This window comes from Pungitius pungitius, chromosome 11, assembly GCF_949316345.1.
Source record: "Pungitius pungitius chromosome 11, fPunPun2.1, whole genome shotgun sequence".
NCBI lineage: Eukaryota > Metazoa > Chordata > Actinopteri > Perciformes > Gasterosteidae > Pungitius > Pungitius pungitius.
Genome location: NC_084910.1, coordinates 12704187 through 12721622, shown reverse-complemented (window position 1 = coordinate 12721622; position 17436 = coordinate 12704187). Strand labels below are relative to the sequence as shown.

Genomic DNA, 17436 nt, shown 5'->3' with positions numbered 1-17436 from the left:
GAAAAAGAAAAAACATCCAGTGAGCGGCAGTTCTGTGGGCGGAAATGCCTTGTTGATGCCAGAGGTCAGAGGAGAATGGCCAGACTGGTTCGAGCTGATAGAAGGGCAACAGTGACTCAAATAACCACCGGTTACAACCAAGGTGGGCATAAGAGCATCTCTGAACGCACAGTACGTTGAACTTTGAGGCAGATGGGCTACAGCAGCAGAAGACCACACCGGGTGCCACTCCTTTCAGCTAAGAACAGGAAACTGAGGCTACAATTTGCACAAGCTCATCGAAATTGGACAATAGAAGATTGGAAAAACGTTGCCTGGTCTGATGAGTCTCGATTTCTGCTGCGACATTCAGATGGTAGGGTCAGAATTTGGCGTCTACAACATGAAAGCATGGATCCATCCTGCCTTGTATCAACGGTTCAGGCTGGTGGTGGTGGTGTCATGGTGTGGGGAATATTTTCTTGGCACTCTTTGGGCCCCTTGGTACCAATTGAGCATCGTTGCAACGCCACAGCCTACCTGAGTATTGTTGCTGACCATGTCCATCCCTTTATGACCACAATGTACCCAACTTCTGATGGCTACTTTCAGCAGGATAATGCGCCATGTCATAAAGCTGGAATCATCTCAGACTGGTTTCTTGAACATGACAATGAGTTCGCTGTACTCAAATGGCCTCCACAATCACCAGATCTCAATCCAATAGAGCATCTTTGGGATGTGGTGGAACGGGAGATTCACATCATGGATGTGCAGCCGACAAATCTGCGGCAACTGTGTGATGCCATCATGTCAATATGGACCAAACTCCCTGAGGAATGCTTCCAGCACCTTGTTGAATCTATGCCACGAAGAATTGAGGCAGTTCTGAAGGCAAAAGGGGGTCCAACCCGTTACTAGCATGGGGTACCTAATAAAGTGGCCGGTGAGTGTATATTTATCTTTCTGGCCTCTTGTAGCCAATCGAGTCTTTTGAAATGCTCTACTATAGCTGTTTTATTGCGTTGCCCCAGATTGAACCTCACAGATGAACCAGTGTTGGCATAGCAACTGTCACCCGAGCAACTGCCCCGGCTTTGGCAATATTATAGTTTGTATTGAGGAGGAATCCTGTTGCAGCACCATTTGGTATTGAACACGTATTCGGCAGACGAGTGCCACACATCCAATTGGCATATTGATCCAAATCCCTCTTCCAATAGTCTCCGAGGCCATGTGCTGGTGTGTCCACGAGTCACCATTTTTCTGTTGATCTTTGTGAAGCTCTCTTGTTCCAGCCAGACGGCTCGAAGACCTGACGTGTGGATCGAATGAATGACTTTCCACTGCTAGAAGGTGCCAAAGAGATTGAGTTGTTTTGATGGAGTGACTGAATCACAGATTCTTAAGTTTATTCCCTGTCATCCCAGGACCTTTGGAAGATGTGAATGTACAGAGTCCAGATGGCCAAGTATCTTGTACACACTGAGTACAGAATTCTCATATTACATTGATTATCAGTCTTAGAATCATTGTTGTTGGATTCTCTTGCGTTCTCCTCGTTGAGGAGATGTTAAGATGCCGGTGCATAAATTCTTCAGTTGTTGTTTTTGGTATTTTAGGCTGATGGCAGATGAGATGAGAAATATGAATTACTCTACTCATGATATTCTTTGCCACTTGTTATTGTTTATGTGCTCTCTTCATAGAGGTTGAAAAAGCGAGGCTTGGAATCCAGAACCTGTAGCCTCCATTTCATTTTTTAGATCGGATCAAGTAATAAAAGCTTATCGAAGGTGAATAAGTTGAGACTTTGAAATCGGATTGATGTATAATTGGGCTTGATCTTGGGATTCGGGTGGACGAAATGCCTTCACTTGGTCAAGCAGAAAAAAGTGTAATTAGTATATTTCATCTTAATCATTTCAAAATGCTGTTTTAGTCTTACTATCTTGTTTTAAATCAACTGAAAGCTGGAAAGAAAGAGGTCAATTCACGCTCATCTCCCATCGACAGCATGGACCACGAAGCTGCCGGTCTGCAGCCAACTCTCTGTTCTACTCCCCCCTCCTCCTGGTCCTGGTGCTGCTCCAGCTTAGTAAGGATTTACTAATGTCGGACAAAGATCTTAACCTCTTAATGTCGTCTGTCGGGCAGAACGGATCAGGCTCCTAATACACAGCAGCGGGTTTTTCGCGAACGAGGCCACAACCCGATCCAGACGTCCCGAAACACAATGAAAACGTGCCATCCCACCAGCACTGTGGTAACTTCAACCATGAAGTGCTTCGGCAAATAAACTGATGATGGCGAGTCGAGGCGGTTGTGTATGTTGCTACGTAGGATCATTAAACCAAACCAACTTTAGTATACCACTCATACCACTTCTGCAGATGAAAGAAATAGGATCTGAACGTTATTTAGATTGATAATCTTTTTATTTTTATTTTTACATATCCATTAATCATTCGTTTAAAAAAAATTCCACCTCAAAGACCTTTTTAAAAGCTACTCTATAAGGTATTCATAGCATTAGCAGGCCAATAGAAAGGCTCCCAAATCTGATATATCGCTCATTAACACATCTCTGCAGACTGTGATGTAGATTGTCAACATTATCTGTTCTCTCTTTTCTAGTCGGGTGATTTCCTCACTATCAACATTCCCCTTGTCAGCCCCATGTGCAACCAGCTGACTGTTAGACATGTAGATGGAAAGAGCAATGCTGCTGGCTAATCTTTTCCCACTTGTTGCTGAACATTTCATCACATATGTGAAGTCCAGAGAGAAATGTGTGCTGAGTTGACTGAGCGTGTGTCCGTGTGGAAAGAAATTGAACTACTTTGAATGGATCCTCTTTGAAAAGACCACATGTCTGATGTTCAAAGGGTTATTCATATGTTTCTGCTTTTGGTTTTTTAATAAGACTGCTTGTGGAAACTAGATGTTTATCCATAAAGTTACGGCTGGCTCCTGGTCCAGAGAAAACACTGCTATATTCTGACAAGGACTCTCGATCCCTCTGTACTTTGCTTTTATGAACACTGAATGATTCAGTTTGAGCGTTTTCATGAATCAAACAGCCTGCATGGCGCAAAAGATAAAGGCTGCACGAAGCCAGCAGTGGATGGAACAAAACAAGAACGAGGCTTTGAGAAGCTCTCAATTTAAAAATGACAATTAAAAACTGTTCTAGAATATATTTAATCATAGATCAATTTAAAAAATACTTAATACTTAATCTTAATTTAATCTTAATTTTAATCATAATCTCAATAATCATAATCCCAGTTGCCCAAATGCCCATCAAAGTCATATCGTACTGCACCCCCCCCCCCTCCACACACACACCCCTCCCCTCTCCTTCGCCTCCACCCTCCTCCTCTTCATTTAAACCGCAGGGAAAGCCTATCGGAGCATCAGACCCACTCTGATGGAGACACGTGAAGACGACACCAGCCGTCCGTGTCGCTCTGTCTTTTACCAGCCAAAAAAAACTTTTTCGTTGTGTTTTTGGATGATAGAGATATCTCCGTTTAAAGAAAAAGCTCATTACGGACGCATTCATTTACAGTAACATCAATTTCTTTTTTTTAGAATTTGGGAGTTAAAGATTTTTTTTTTAAAACTTTTAAGGAAGACCTCGACTCGATATCCCCAGAAGAGATCAACCGCGTCCTCGTGCCCCGGCGCCATGCTGTCCAGCGTGCGCCGCCGCAGCCTCCGCCTGCAGAGCGAGCTCCACCGGTGGAGCCTCGGCGACCCGGGCAGCCAGCTGCTCCCGGACGGGCTCCTCGCCCGGGTCCCCGCTTGCATGTCCCGCTCAAAGTCGTGCACCTGCTCCGCCGAGGAGTCGGACGGGAGCCGCAGGAGCTGGTCGTCCTCCGACTCGGTCCGCTCCACCGACTCCTGCGGGGAGCCGGGGGCACCCGGGGGCCCGTACCGGGTGGTGCTCCTGGGGGCCAGCGGGGTGGGGAAAACGGCGTTCAGCAGCATCTTCGCCGGCGCGGTGGACAGCATGGACAGCGATGACTGCGAGCTGTGTGCCGGTAAGAAAAAGAAAAGAGAACTACACGGAGATTAAGGACTGATTTAGGCTGCTGTTAACTAGATCCGCCTTATTTTTAGAATACCTTTCAAGACCACAAACAAACCTAATACTAGTAATAATAAATAAATGCATCACGGCACTTCAATATTATAATAATCACTATGATCTTTCGAGCATCATGAATTTGTTTATTTCCTGTCTTATTATTACACCTATGGTATTACAATTTGCTGTCACCAAAAAGACAACGTCTATAATCCTACAAATGTTTTCTTGTTTTGTCTATCATTTTCAGATGAAGTGTGTGAAAAGAAAATTGAAGTGGATGGAGAACCTGCAACTATTACTCTGCTGGACACATCGGATGCAGAGGTGAGATGAAAAGTGACCACGGGGGCAGCGCTGCGCACCCTGAAGCTCCTTTATCTAACCGCGTCTGCCCTTTTTCACAGACTGACCAGGGTTGTCGTGCTCGGGAGCACCACATGCAGACGGGCGACGCCTACCTGCTGCTCTACTCCGTAACGGACCGGGCCTCCTTCCTGCGAGCCTCCGAGCTCCGGATAACCCTGCGGCGCTTCCGTCCTGCGCAGCACACGCCGATCATCCTGGTGGGGAACAAATGTGACCTGGCTCGACGCAGGGAGGTGTCAGTCAACGGTGAGGAGACGCAGTGCTTCTTGCGATGAGGTTTTTCCCCCCCTTACATGCTGAAGTGCTCATCGCTGCCTCTCCGTTTCAGAGGGTCGCGCCTGCGCAGCCGTGTTTGACTGCAAGTTCATCGAAACCTCGGCCGCCATGCAGCACAACATCTGGGAGGCCTTCCGCGGCATGGTGCGACAGCTGCGGCTACGCCGAGACTCCAAGGAAGCCAACAGGCGCCGCAGGCACACGTACTGCAACGCGCGGCGCGAGAGCCTCCCTGTGAAGGCCAAGCGCTTCCTCGACAGGGTGATGGCGAAGAACAATCCCAGCGTGGCGTTCTGGCTGAAATCAAAGTCCTGCCATGATCTTTCTGTGCTGTAGAAACATAGGCAGAAACAGGCTTTTAAATGTACGCCAAACCTTTTGAGCATGTGAACACGTTGCCGCTTGGAGATCAGGATTGGTGGGCGCCTGCTTCTCTTCGGGGCTCCGAGCCGGGTGGCTCATTCCTCGGTGTGTTGACACCGAGCCAGTGTGGTGTACAAGAGGGGGGTTTGCAACCTTCCTGCGCTGCCATCCACATGTTGAGGTCCAGACCAGACTCAGTGGACGCAGCTCATCCTGTGTCATGGAGCGCAAACACTGGGCCAATGAAGCGACGTTTCCTGTTAGAGACTGGAGGTTAGAAACTGAGAGAAGGATGTTATTTTTTTGTGTTTTAAACGATAAACGTCTTTCCTCTTTGATAATTTGCATGATGAACATCTTTTTTTATTTATTAGCAATGTGTGTTTAAAAAAGAGATGTGTTGTATTTTGTTATTTGTATGTTTTAATTTTGCTCTTATAAATAAAGCGACATTATCCAATTTGAGAAAATTGCCTCTGCTGTCGGTCATCTGAACCTCACTAATGAAATATTACAATGGGTGACTCAGCTTTGACACAAAAGAGAGACACTTATGCAAACCAGAACAAAACAGTGATGAGTCAGTGACATTAAAGCTGAACTTTCAGAAACAAATTTAGTCCCCTAAACCTTGATTTCAGCGAATTGAGCATTCCCACCGGTCCTGCTCCAAAACTGTAAAAACAGTCAAATATGTTGCTATGGTAACATTCAGAGGAGCCTGCGAAGAGTGTTTGGTAGGTTCAGTATCAGGCAGATGGTGTTGATTCACACCCGCCACAATATCCCCTCTTATAGCTTCATCCGCTGAACCGTCAACAGGGCAGTCCCAGCTTCTGGTTAAATAACGGTGCTGTGAAATGTTGACTCACTTTTTTTCAGCTGTTACAGGTTTACTAAAATCTCTGCCTTGTTTTTTTTTTTTGTTTGCAGCATGTTAAGCTCGCTGCTTTTAGCCAGGCTTTGGTGGGGTGGTGTGCATCAGGTGGTTGGTAAGATACACCCAGCCATGTGTGATGTTAGGTTGTTGTGAAGGTAATCCCGCATTCACTTACACACTTTCACAGTGTTGGAAAGGTTTTGAGACAAAGCGGCAATCACAGTTTTATAGTGTTTGCCTCGACGTGCTGAATCACACCAGATGACCCCCATAGGTTTGCATTCTTATGATGCAATAGATAGTCGGTGTGATCTGTTACCCCTGTTGTCTATACACAATGCTCCTTATCAGGCACTGCTCCCAATGGAAAATCCGACAGGAAACGGCGCAGAGGTGCATAGGTCAAAGTCTGAGGGGACATTAGAAACTGATGCCGAATACCGGATGTGTGGAAAAATCTGCCCCATTAATAGACGGGTTTTTGTTCATAAATCACACACGTGCACTCTTAAAACACTTGACTAATGTGAGATTCCTTCAACTTTTTGGTTTTTCGCCAATATAACCCACAAACAGAACCCAATATATAAGCGTTTGAGGGTCAAATCGGCGGCTAATATTACGTTTTATTGGTCTTTTACAGTACCGTACGTAGCATTGTTCTGTTCTTCCTGTCTCTTGTCAGCTACTCCCCATTGGCTCGCTCCACATGAGGGCAGGGTGATTAGACAATCATTAGATCCAATAAAACATTGCTGGTTAACACTAAGTTAACGTTTGACTAGAAAAGGATGCAGCTGCTCAGACCACACTGAGGCCTCAGGAGTGAGTCGCTCAATCGCTCCGATAAGGTAAGTCTCCTCACTTTCCTGTTTCCCCACTTTGGACATTTTGAATCTGTGGAGTAGTTATTGCTGTGTGAATTGGACACAAACTGGACTGCCACCGTGGGTTTTAACAGACGCAGTTTGATGTGTCACATGGTTTGAGTTTATCTCAAAAGTACCCTGATCTTCACTTGACTTTAGCGGGGCCTTAGTGGCCTGTCTTCCGTCGTGGCTTCCTGGATTGTTGCCGGCTCCTGGCGTAAAGGGAAGATTATCACATCTATCTGGAAAATATGTTAAAACAAATCTCTGAAAAATCTGTGATTGTAGTAATGGTTTGTTAGTTAAAATTTGACAGCAGAGATATTTTTCAGCATCGAGACAGAAATGCTAATACTAGTATTAAAATATTTGATGATAAAAGTAAAATTGGTGTTTTCTTAAAAATGAGTGCACAAGGGTGGGGACGTACATGTGTGCTATGCTACAAAAAGGTCATTAGCTATGACTCAATGTCACCTTCACTTGTCTGGGCCGGCTGACATTACTCTTCTCTTTGCCTGCACTTTAGTCTGCAGATCCTCAACCTGTTCCCTTATCAATACTGACACTATGACAGTCTTTTTTGACATGAAATGACTAATTTCTTCCTGTTATCCAAAGCGTTGTCCATGCAATGTTAACTCAAACAGTGCTTTATGTATTCATCTGCCATTAGAATTTAACACTTTATAATATCTTGCTTGATTCTTGCTCAGTACGGCCAAAAGATATGATATACAATGATAGTTCATCTATTATGTAACCTCTGTGTGTCAGAGAGACAGTAAATGTGTTCGTTATCATTCTTTTTAAACAAAATGACCACACCTGCACCTACTAAACACTAAAAAGCAGCCTTCCTAAACAAGGAAGGCTGCTTTTCTAAACTCAGACTGCTGTAAAGTCACTGAGGTTAGACGCCTCAGTGTGGACAAATTTGACCCAAGTCTGGCATTGCAGGCAAAGCTCTGACTTTCAGTTTCCTCGGTGTGCTGAGCTGGAAGGTTAACCTGCTTGTGTGGGTGGAGTCACGTACATGTGTGGAAACCCTGAGACACATGACAGATTTTCTCTGTCTTTATTAATCAATAACTCCTTGTGCAGAATGTAGAAAGTAATGTAGTGAGGCACAGTCCGGGAAATTTTAGTTATGCAACAATTATCCACATCAGTTTTCATTATTTCTACAGGCATCAGATGTGAATTAAACAGTGAATAATTTCCTTGTCTAATTTAAATCCTCCTCTTATGTCACCTTTCTGCTTCCCGAACCGCCTACTTTCTCCTCCTCCATTAATTCATATCCCCCCTGTCTCCTCCTCCCCCTTTTCCTTGCCACAGTGTGAACATGACGCTCCTGATGCATCTGTGGTTGCTTCCATTCCTTTGCAGCATTGTAAGTACATAACTGCCAACTGTTTCCCCCGTCCTTCAATACATATTCAGTAGATGCATAAACAGCAACCTGCAAAATAATGCTTGTTGCATCTTGTACAAACATCAAAGGTTAAAGGAAGGTGTGTTTGAAAAGCTTTGGTAACTTATTTGAAACTAAAATACAGTCAGAATTATTACTAAACTGAGGGTTGGTCCTTTGTCTGTAGACTTTGCTCCCCTCCCCAGTGTGGATGTGAGATTTCTCCCACTCGTCATTTTGGTTCAATAAATAACTGGGCTGTAAAATCCGGGCCTCGACACATGACTGCATTCAGCTCCAGTACAGAAAGTGTTAAAGGGCAAATGTGGGCGTGAGTGAGAGAAGGTCAATTCTACCTCAGTCGGTAGTATGGTCACTTACCTTTGACCTCTGTTTCTCTGCTCTGATAGGCTGCTGGGAAGGACCTGGAGGAAAAGAAGGGCGCCTTCGTGAACACACAGCTGGATGTGCCAGAGGGAACACCAGTGCCGTATCCCATGTATCAGGTATTACACACATGCCGGCAGTGGTGGAAAGTAGATAAGTACTTAAGTGTTGTATTCAAGAACAATTTTACTTGGTACTTTTGACTACTTTACATTTCTGCTCTATGACATTTCAAAGATAAATATTCAGCTTTTTACTAAACTGCATTAGTAAGAGCTATAGTTGTGAATTTTTAAGTTGAGATCTGGCATTGGGCTTTCAAAATGTTGTATAAAACCTTACTTAAATCTGGAGGCCCTTTTATTTTTATACCAAAGACTGATTTCTTCAATTAATTCATTGATTACATTGAATTCAGAGGGAACCTTCTTCGATGTATACTAGCTTCATAACTATTGGGGAAAAGTAAAAAATAAAACTTCTAAGTATCTTACAACCCCTCTGCCTTATTCAGGGCAATTCCTAGATTGATAACCACTAGTTTCCTTTTTTGCTGTTTGGATGTGAGGACATGTGACGTTAAATGGCTTAACACTTACTGTAATGTTGTATTCATATTTCTACTCTCTTCCCTGTCTTTCATATAGTTTGAAGTGGCCCATCCAGGGGTTAATAGTTTCAGGTTGAATGGAGAAGGTAAAGAGGACATCATGATTTCAAAGGACGGGTGGCTCTACCTGGAAAAGCCTCTGGACTGGTCTCGAGAGGACCATTACACTTTAATGGTTCGGTGGTTCTCTCTCTTCTAACAAAGAACATAAAACGTTGACAATACAGCAGCAATCACACGTGTATTTAAACATACTTGTGTTTACATGTGCATCCATTAACAGGTGGAGGCGCTGGCAGACGATGAAGTTGTGGAAGGACCAGTTTATGTGACCATAAATGTTTTGGACGTCAACAACAACGCTCCGTTCTTCAACCAGAGCGCGTACACAGCTGTGGTCAGGGAAAACTATCCAGCGGGTGTGTATTTACGGTGGCATCCATTCGAATGTGGATCAATAATGGAAACTGTTACTTGATACTTTAAGATAAATGGGATTCAAGGACCGTAGTTCTTCCACCTCCACCCTGCTGAGCTTTGGCCTTCCTGCGCATAAGTGCCACCTTAATGTAATTGTGTGAAATCACTGAGGTCTGTAGTGTTCAACTGCGTGCACAAAAGCATTTTATTTCAAAAGCCATTCAGTCAGAGACAACAAGAAATCCTTTGGACAGAGTAAAAACAAACATTTGCATTTTTTTGGCAGCTTCAGGTCTTCTTTCCCACTGGTTGGTCACACTCCACAGCCCACCTTAATCTTCTAAACTTATTCATAAGACATCTAATGTAAACGTAATGTTAGAATAAGTATTTAAATATTCGGTACTTACATACCGTAATCTTTACGATTTATAAGCTACTTCAGGGGAAATTAAAGTCGAAAACTGAATTTTAAGGAGGTACATAAATAAACCAACCAGCACCATTCTGGTTCTTTAAGGCTACCCTGTAAATGATGATTAGCAGGTATATGGGTTAAGCAGAATGATATATGTACCCATTTACATCCAGTCATAATACTTCTTTGTTTTATCATACTCAGGATGTCTTGTCACTGAATTGAGACTTTAACATCGGTTTCTTTGTTATTCAAGGTGTCCCATTTCTTCGCGTGTTTGCGTTGGATCATGACGACCCAGAGACTCCCAACGCTCAGCTGAGCTACAGCCTGGTCAGCCAGATCCCCAACAAACACCCCACCCCCCTGTTCCAGATTGACACTAACACCGGAGAGATCTCCACCACAGAAGCAGGTGACAGCAGTCAGAACTAGGTGCTCTGTCTGGGGGAATGCTTATAATATGTCCATCTCTCCCTGTAATCTGGCCCTATAGTGCCACCGTTAATCCAGATTACACGACTCATGTTGGGTGATCAAGATTAAAAGCTCAGTGGAGACATGCTGATCGCTGATTACTTTGAGTGTGTGTGTGTGTGTGTGTGTGAGCACAATGACGCTGTGTTTGAAGATGGCTGTTTACATCTGCGAGCTCTTTGGCATTGTCCTGAACCACATTTGACGTACGTGTGTTCTTTGACAGGGACACAGCATCTTAAAGCCAGAGAAGGCATCCACTATGCCAGAGGAGAAGATCACAGCATTGATGCTCTGAGGACAAAGTTTAACGACTACTGTCCAGTGCAGAAGATCCCCTTCGAAGAAAACCCCTTCTTCACCTGTGTGGAAAGGGCAGGTTTGTATCCAGCAGAACAACAAGATGAAACTTCTCAGAAAAATGAAAAAGCCTCCAATCGAGTGTGGCTCACAATGTCATACACATAGTTTGTTTTATTTTGACACATTGGCTTCTAAAATCTTAAAAGTCTTACAGACAAAGTGTGTGTGAGAGAGTGACCTTACAGACAGTGTTAGTTGTATGTTTAAGAGGGAGCTGGTAAGCGCAGAATGTAACTAGAAAACCACTGTCCAGGGACTAGTGCTCCTAGAAATTCTTTGGGTGTTGAGTTGATGAGTTCAGCTGGGGGAGAGTGGTTAAGCCTCCATGACCTAGTTTTACAAACTTGGAGATTTACTTTACATCCCGTAACCTTTAACTCTTTCCGGCTTAAATTGTAACTTTCATTTTTCTTCGGGGATGTCAGAAATTAGGAGGAGAAATGTCAACCCCTTGGAGGACCCAGACTACACCCTGACAGTGCGCGTGCAGGACCTGGGGGGAGCGTCGCAGACCGCGCTCAGTGGCAACACCAGGGTGCACATTGTTGTGCAGCAGAACCTGTGGGTCAATCCTGGACCGATTACTGTTAGAGAGCACTTGAAGGAAACCTACCCTGTGGTCATCGCAAAGGTGTGGCGGCATGTCAGCTCTGCAAAAATGGCACAAATGCAGATATGTTGAAGTACACGCGCTCACTTCAACTATTCCATATCCAGTAAATAACCGTCCCACCTTGGCCTCTTTCCCACTTTGTGGATCCAGGTCCAGTCTAATGAGCCAGAGGCCGTGTACATGTTAATGCAGAAAGAACGAGAGCAGAAATTCCCCTTCCAGATTACAGCGGATGGAGAAATACATCTGACAGAGGAGCTGGACAGAGAAGACAAAGACACGGTACACAATACATGCATCTCTTTTATTCCATCACAAAACCATAATCCAGTTCCAGGGCTTGTTCTTGAACTTGTGTTGTTTGTGTTGCAGTACATCCTGGTGGTATTTGCATTAGATAACGATGACAAACAGGTGGATTCACCCATGGAGATTCAGGTCTTGGTGGAGGATGTGAATGACAACGCACCAGTGTGTGCAAATCAGGAGACTGTGTTTGAGGTGCAGGAGGATGAGCCTGTAGGTAAGATGTGTGTGTGTGTGTGTGTGTGTGTGTGTGTGTGTGTGATCATGACATGACACAATCATGGCACAGAGCTTGTTTTACGTGTGCTTGAAGGTTAGCATGATGCTAAATTTTATCTTAAAATTCTCCTCTCTCCATTGCTTCATTTGTTTTTTCTGTTTCTGAGTCAATATTTACCAGAACTAAAGATGCATATTCTGCATAATGTAACATGTCATTTTATAAATACTATATAGTATTACATTACAGTACATTACCATTTATCTTTTGATTGTAGTTTGGATCCATGTTTTAAATTCATCAAAGCAACATAACTAAAAATGAGGATGAAATACTAATGACCAAGTCCATTTGTAGTTAAAGTATATGTAGGAGCAGCTCTCGAGTGATCACGTGAACAAACCAATGTATACCAAAATAACAGTGAAATGGCTGGAATTTAAACGAAAGAACAAATAACATGAGACGGAGAAGGACCAGCGCAGTGAAAGATGCATCGAAAGCAGCTGCAAGCAGATTCTGAATCTAGCTCAGTTTTTGTTGTTGGCCTGATGGCGCACAGCGGGATTCACCCGCTCTGTAACAAGAGAAAGCTACTCGGGTCCCTCTGGAGATCCCTTAAATTCATTCTAACGCTTGTAACGCTTGTTGTTCCAGGCAGCCTGGTCGGCGTGTTGTTGGCCCATGACGACGATCAAGTCGGGACACTGAACTCTCAGCTGACTTACGCCTTCTTGTCCCAAAATCCACCCACCTCGGCCAACGCCTTCGCCATTGACGCCGCTTCTGGAAGAATCCAGGCCCTGCGCCCGCTGCAGCGCAGGGACCAGCAGGTCTTCCACCTCAACGTCAGAGTCACCGACCCAGGTAACGCGCCAACTGTGAGATTCAACACAACTGTGAATAGAGGCGCGTCTTTTTTTGACCTCAGGTCCTTTTTTTCCCGTCACAGTTTTCAGCACAGAATGTAAGGTCGTCGTCAAGGTCATCGACGTCAACAACGAGATGCCCCTTTTCGAGAAGAGCGATGTAAGTACCGGAACGCCTTCTCTGCATCGGGGATCTCGGGCTGTTGGGCTGATTGTCTTTCATGTTTCGGTGTGTCTGCGTGCAGTACGGAGGTCACACTCTAGCGGAGGACACGCCAGTGGGACACACGGTGGCGACCATCAGAGCAACAGACGCCGATGACCCAGACAGCGGCAGCTCCCTGATTGAGTTCCAAATCACTGCTGGCGACGACGAGGGGATTTTCACCGTGGAAACCGACGGGAAAGGCGTCGGCCATGTGGTCGTAGTTAGGGTACCTTATCTCCAGTCTATGCGTCTCCCACAAAAACACTCAGATCATTTCATACAACAAATTCACCTGTTTGTGCTTTATATACTTTTGATAATTTCTGTTTATTGTTTTGTTGTTTTTATTAACATATTTAAGGTGTTTATTAATACATTTAATGTCAGAAACGGGTGAAGTTTTCCCTTCAGTCTAATGTGTCCTCTTTAAAATCGTTGGTTATTGTCAAATTTCTAATGATATGAAAAGTAAAACCTTTTGACAACCCAAGTAATCTAATATAAAAACACCTCGCAATATCAGAAAAACCATAGAAATGAAGTTTATTATTTTATGGATTTACCTTTTGTCCTTGACCCACTTGTTTGAAGCAATGAGATAATATTCAATTATTGTCATGGTGTTGGTGCCTATCGTAACTTAGATTGTTAAATGTCTAGGATAAGCGGAGAATATACTCCAGCTCAAAGACCTCAACATAGTCTCTGCGGCCTGCCTGTCTCCTAACAGCCTCTGGACTTTGAGTCCTCCGCCTCCTACAAGCTCCAGATTGATGCTCGTAACCCGGAGCCGCTGTTGAAGGGTCTGGAGTACGGCAGCAATTCCACGGCCTTCGTCTCGGTGTCCCTCACCGACGTGGACGAGGCTCCAGAGTTCAGTCTGCACATCCTGGATGTGACTGTGCACGAAAACATCACCAAGGGATCGGTGCTGCTCACTGTGGAGGCGAAAGATCCAGAGGGCAAAGAGATCAGGTGAAGAAACAGAAATAAGACCACACAGGCAAAATAAAGCAAATCAAATCACCAGAAGTAATGAATTCATCCGTCAACACGGAATGTCTAAGATGTCGGTCTTCAGCTGAGAGACACAGACGTGGTGGAGGGTTGGGAAGCTGAAGGCCAACTAACCTATTGTTGGTTTTGGGGCCTTTTGTGGTTTCTGTTGACAACAGTAGAAATTCAAAATGACACAAGCTTTATACGCCAAGCCACAGTTTGTCCATGGACCCTAAAAAACTGGGGAAATGTGTGTTAGGACCCAATAAGCAATGAACATAATGTAGACACAACCTAACTGTGTAGGATTTAGGTCGATTGATTGGCAGAAATCGGAAAAAAAGATATTCATTACTATTCTTTCGAAATAAACACGAAACAAAGTATTGTGTTTACGGAGCGATGTCAGCCATGTTGAAGAGACAAACCAAATAATGGGCCTATTGTGACTTTATCTGACCTGAAATTCACTGCAGTTCTCTGACACACTTGGAGAGGAGGTGTGAGTGGAGGAGTCTTCACTTGGATACAATCTGCAATCTTGCCATTAAATTTAATTAAATCCTGCACACAGTTTCTTTAAAACACAGAACGACAAAGACCACCACTAAACACTTGTTTAGTGTGCTCCACTATGTACACCATGTCCATGTTTATCTTGAGCTTTAACAAGACGTAGTGTACGAAAGGCGCCTGAGCTCGAACACACACATGCATGGATTTCATATTTTAGGAATTATTCCGGTAGATGAGGTCTGGCTTTGTTTATTAACATCACTGCTGCTCTTAAACCGACTACCGGTGTTCCCCCAGGCCGCGGATCATGGAGGGCTTCTAACATCTACTCGCGTATGTGTGTTGTGCAGTTTTAAGATGGACGGTGACACTCGGGGCTGGCTGACCATCGATGCCGCCACAGGAGAGATCAAGACAAGAGACAAGCTGGACAGAGAGATCCAGGAGACTTTTGAAGTCACTGTCACTGCGTTTGAGAAAGGTGAGATATAAGACTCCTATAAGAGCGTATTATATATGGTTGTATATTGTTCATCATCTTCAACAAACGAGGCATTTTCATACTCCCTGGTTCCTCTCTGAAGATAATCCGGTAAAGTTGTCTGAGCGCGTCGTTCATGTGAGGCTGCTGGACGTGAACGACAACGTGCCCAAACTGATTGAGACCCAGGCCTTCATCTGTGTGAAGAAGCCCCAACCTGTGATCATCAAGGCCCAGGACGCAGACAGCGCCCCCTTCTCACAGCCCTTCACCTTCGCTTTCGCCCATGGCAAGAAATCCCCCAACTGGGAACTGAAAAGTATTGAAGGTAAGTCGACAGACTTAAAGCTGTGCTGAAGTGATGTAGGTAAAGATGGTGTACCATTTAGATCATTGCATTGTTCTTGTTATGTTTCTATGTCATGCAGGTACGGCAGCTAAGCTGACCCTGAAGAAAGCTCCAACTGAAGATAAAACTTTCCTTCTCCCCATTAATATTAAAGACAAGACAGGCATGGGGATCACACAAATGTTTGAGGGTGAGTCCATTCTATAAGTTGAGTTTAATGGTTAAATCTGGTGACCAAAACTGGCAAAAGACAATAACCAGCATTCTATAGACACAATTAATTCACTGAGCGACACATCATTAATGTGAACCTCTTAACCTTATGAGTTAATCCCATTCCTTACATTGTTGCTGTAAGTACAAGTATATTCATTTGCAGCTGAAAATAGTCCCCATCAAATATATTATTTTCTCCAATTAAATTCAATGAAAATATAATAACCAACTTTTTAGTCATTAAGTCTTCAGAAAGAACAAAGGTGCTTGTGTTTTAGAGTGTGCCTTTATATTTTGATTTCAGCATGAATAGACATGAAATTAAATGGAATTTACTGGTATGCTACTGGCTTTGTAAGGTGAACTAACAGGTTTGGTTAATTAACACTGTTTGTGTCTTATACAAACTCAACGACATTTATGTGTTGCTTCTCTCCTCTGTATGACAGTGAGAGTGTGTAACTGCACAGAGCTGGGCTACTGCTTCATGGCACCAGATGAGCGTAGCCTTAGCTTTGGGATAGGACCCACCATCGGGATCTTCGGCGGCGTTATAGGATTCTGCAGTAAGTCGCTCATACAAAACTCACACATGGATCAGCGTGCATTATCCGGTACATTCAGATGTTGTCATCTAGCTCTGAGTGGATGATGCTGACTCCCTTTTGCTTTTGTCTTGTTGCAGTTATTGCTTTCGTCATAGTGATCAGGCGTGCGAATAAAAGGGGCAAGAAGACTGAAGGAGAAGAGAGGGCCGCCATGATGTAGACACACACGAACACCTTATTTGTACTTTTATACTTGTGAGGACTTTCTCTGTCACAATTACGCCTTCAGGCACCTGAATAAATGTGTGGTTTTTAAATGCCATCCTCAAACCAAGACCCCTAGACTAACTCTATAGCTATTTACAATAATTACATTTTTGCATTTGCTTTAAAAAAGAATGAATTATTAACGCACACTTATACATAACATTATTTTTTGTGTCGCTTTGTCAGTGCTTTGAATACCTAATTACAGTCAGATGTCCCATTCTAATCATGCATATGCCTTTTAACGTATTTTATTTGAAGTTTTCTCCTGGACTCAGGGTGCCATTAGTATTTTAATCACCTCAAATACATCATTTAGTTTTTAGCCCTGGGCTTTTGTGTTGTAATTCTCTTGTGCATTGAGGTTGCACAACTAAAGACATTTTTGTCTGTAATGAAAGTTACTTTTGTCAGGAGCAACCTCTGCTAATTCCAATAAACAAAGAACCTGGCCACCACTTTGGTTTTCACGTTGTCATTGTGCGTTTTGGCCTGTGTGCGTGTGAACAGCAGTGCACTGTCTGTCCCTCTGTAGTTCTGACCAGCATTTACTCTGTGCTTATAGTCAGCACTGTTGAATTAGTCTTTTTCTTTCTCCCGCCCTCCAAGTCTGTCGCTTAGCAGTCAGAGTACTGCAGACAGTGATGCTCTGAGTCATCTCCTTAACAGCGGGAGACGGGCCTCTGATTGTTAGCACCGCTGAAAGGATGAATTGGCAGGATCGTGGGCTTTGATGCAGCACAAAGAGGCCGCTGCGCACGAAAGAAAGTGACGCATCCACGTGAGGGTTGAATGTGGCTGTCGCATGTGCTGCCACGAGCGCGCTTCCTCCCCGTCCATGCGCCGTGTCTGTGAGTAACTGTGAGCGTGTTCGGGGTGAGTCATCGCACTGGTCTGCTGCAGCTTCCAAAAGGCAAAAC

At 44.1% G+C, this 17436-nt stretch overlaps 2 protein-coding genes across 2 annotated transcripts; both read left to right on the top strand.

Moving 5' to 3' along the window:
• Window positions 1-3345: 3345 nt before the first annotated feature.
• Window positions 3346-5535, top strand: gem (GTP binding protein overexpressed in skeletal muscle). The gene is made up of 4 exons (XM_037454180.2): window positions 3346-4028; window positions 4326-4402; window positions 4483-4690; window positions 4773-5535. Exons 1-4 carry the CDS (start codon window positions 3674-3676, stop codon window positions 5054-5056), a joined length of 924 nt encoding a protein of 307 aa, XP_037310077.1. The 5' UTR covers window positions 3346-3673; the 3' UTR covers window positions 5057-5535.
• A 1185-nt stretch (window positions 5536-6720) lies between these two features.
• cdh17 (cadherin 17, LI cadherin (liver-intestine)) lies at window positions 6721-16859 on the top strand. Its single transcript, XM_037455012.2, has 19 exons — window positions 6721-6814; window positions 8174-8228; window positions 8660-8755; window positions 9284-9421; window positions 9530-9665; window positions 10341-10499; window positions 10788-10940; window positions 11350-11555; window positions 11688-11819; window positions 11910-12060; window positions 12721-12930; window positions 13016-13092; window positions 13178-13366; window positions 13871-14115; window positions 15006-15136; window positions 15240-15464; window positions 15565-15675; window positions 16151-16267; window positions 16387-16859. The coding sequence occupies exons 2-19, from the start codon at window positions 8181-8183 to the stop codon at window positions 16467-16469; spliced, it is 2607 nt and encodes an 868-aa protein (XP_037310909.2). The 5' UTR covers window positions 6721-6814; window positions 8174-8180; the 3' UTR covers window positions 16470-16859.
• The last annotated feature ends 577 nt before the right edge of the window (window positions 16860-17436 follow it).

Excerpts from the sequence above, each read along its gene's own strand:
- gem (XM_037454180.2), top strand. The coding sequence starts at position 3,674 with ATGCTGTCCAGCGTGCGCCGCCGCAGCCTCCGCCTGCAGAGCGAGCTC. Across the intron at positions 4,403-4,482 it reads TGGACACATCGGATGCAGAG|ACTGACCAGGGTTGTCGTGC; the intron begins GTGAGATGAAAA and ends CCTTTTTCACAG. Across the intron at positions 4,691-4,772 it reads CAGGGAGGTGTCAGTCAACG|AGGGTCGCGCCTGCGCAGCC; the intron begins GTGAGGAGACGC and ends TCTCCGTTTCAG.
- cdh17 (XM_037455012.2), top strand. The coding sequence starts at position 8,181 with ATGACGCTCCTGATGCATCTGTGGTTGCTTCCATTCCTTTGCAGCATT. Across the intron at positions 13,367-13,870 it reads GCCATGTGGTCGTAGTTAGG|CCTCTGGACTTTGAGTCCTC; the intron begins GTACCTTATCTC and ends GTCTCCTAACAG. Across the intron at positions 15,465-15,564 it reads GGAACTGAAAAGTATTGAAG|GTACGGCAGCTAAGCTGACC; the intron begins GTAAGTCGACAG and ends TATGTCATGCAG.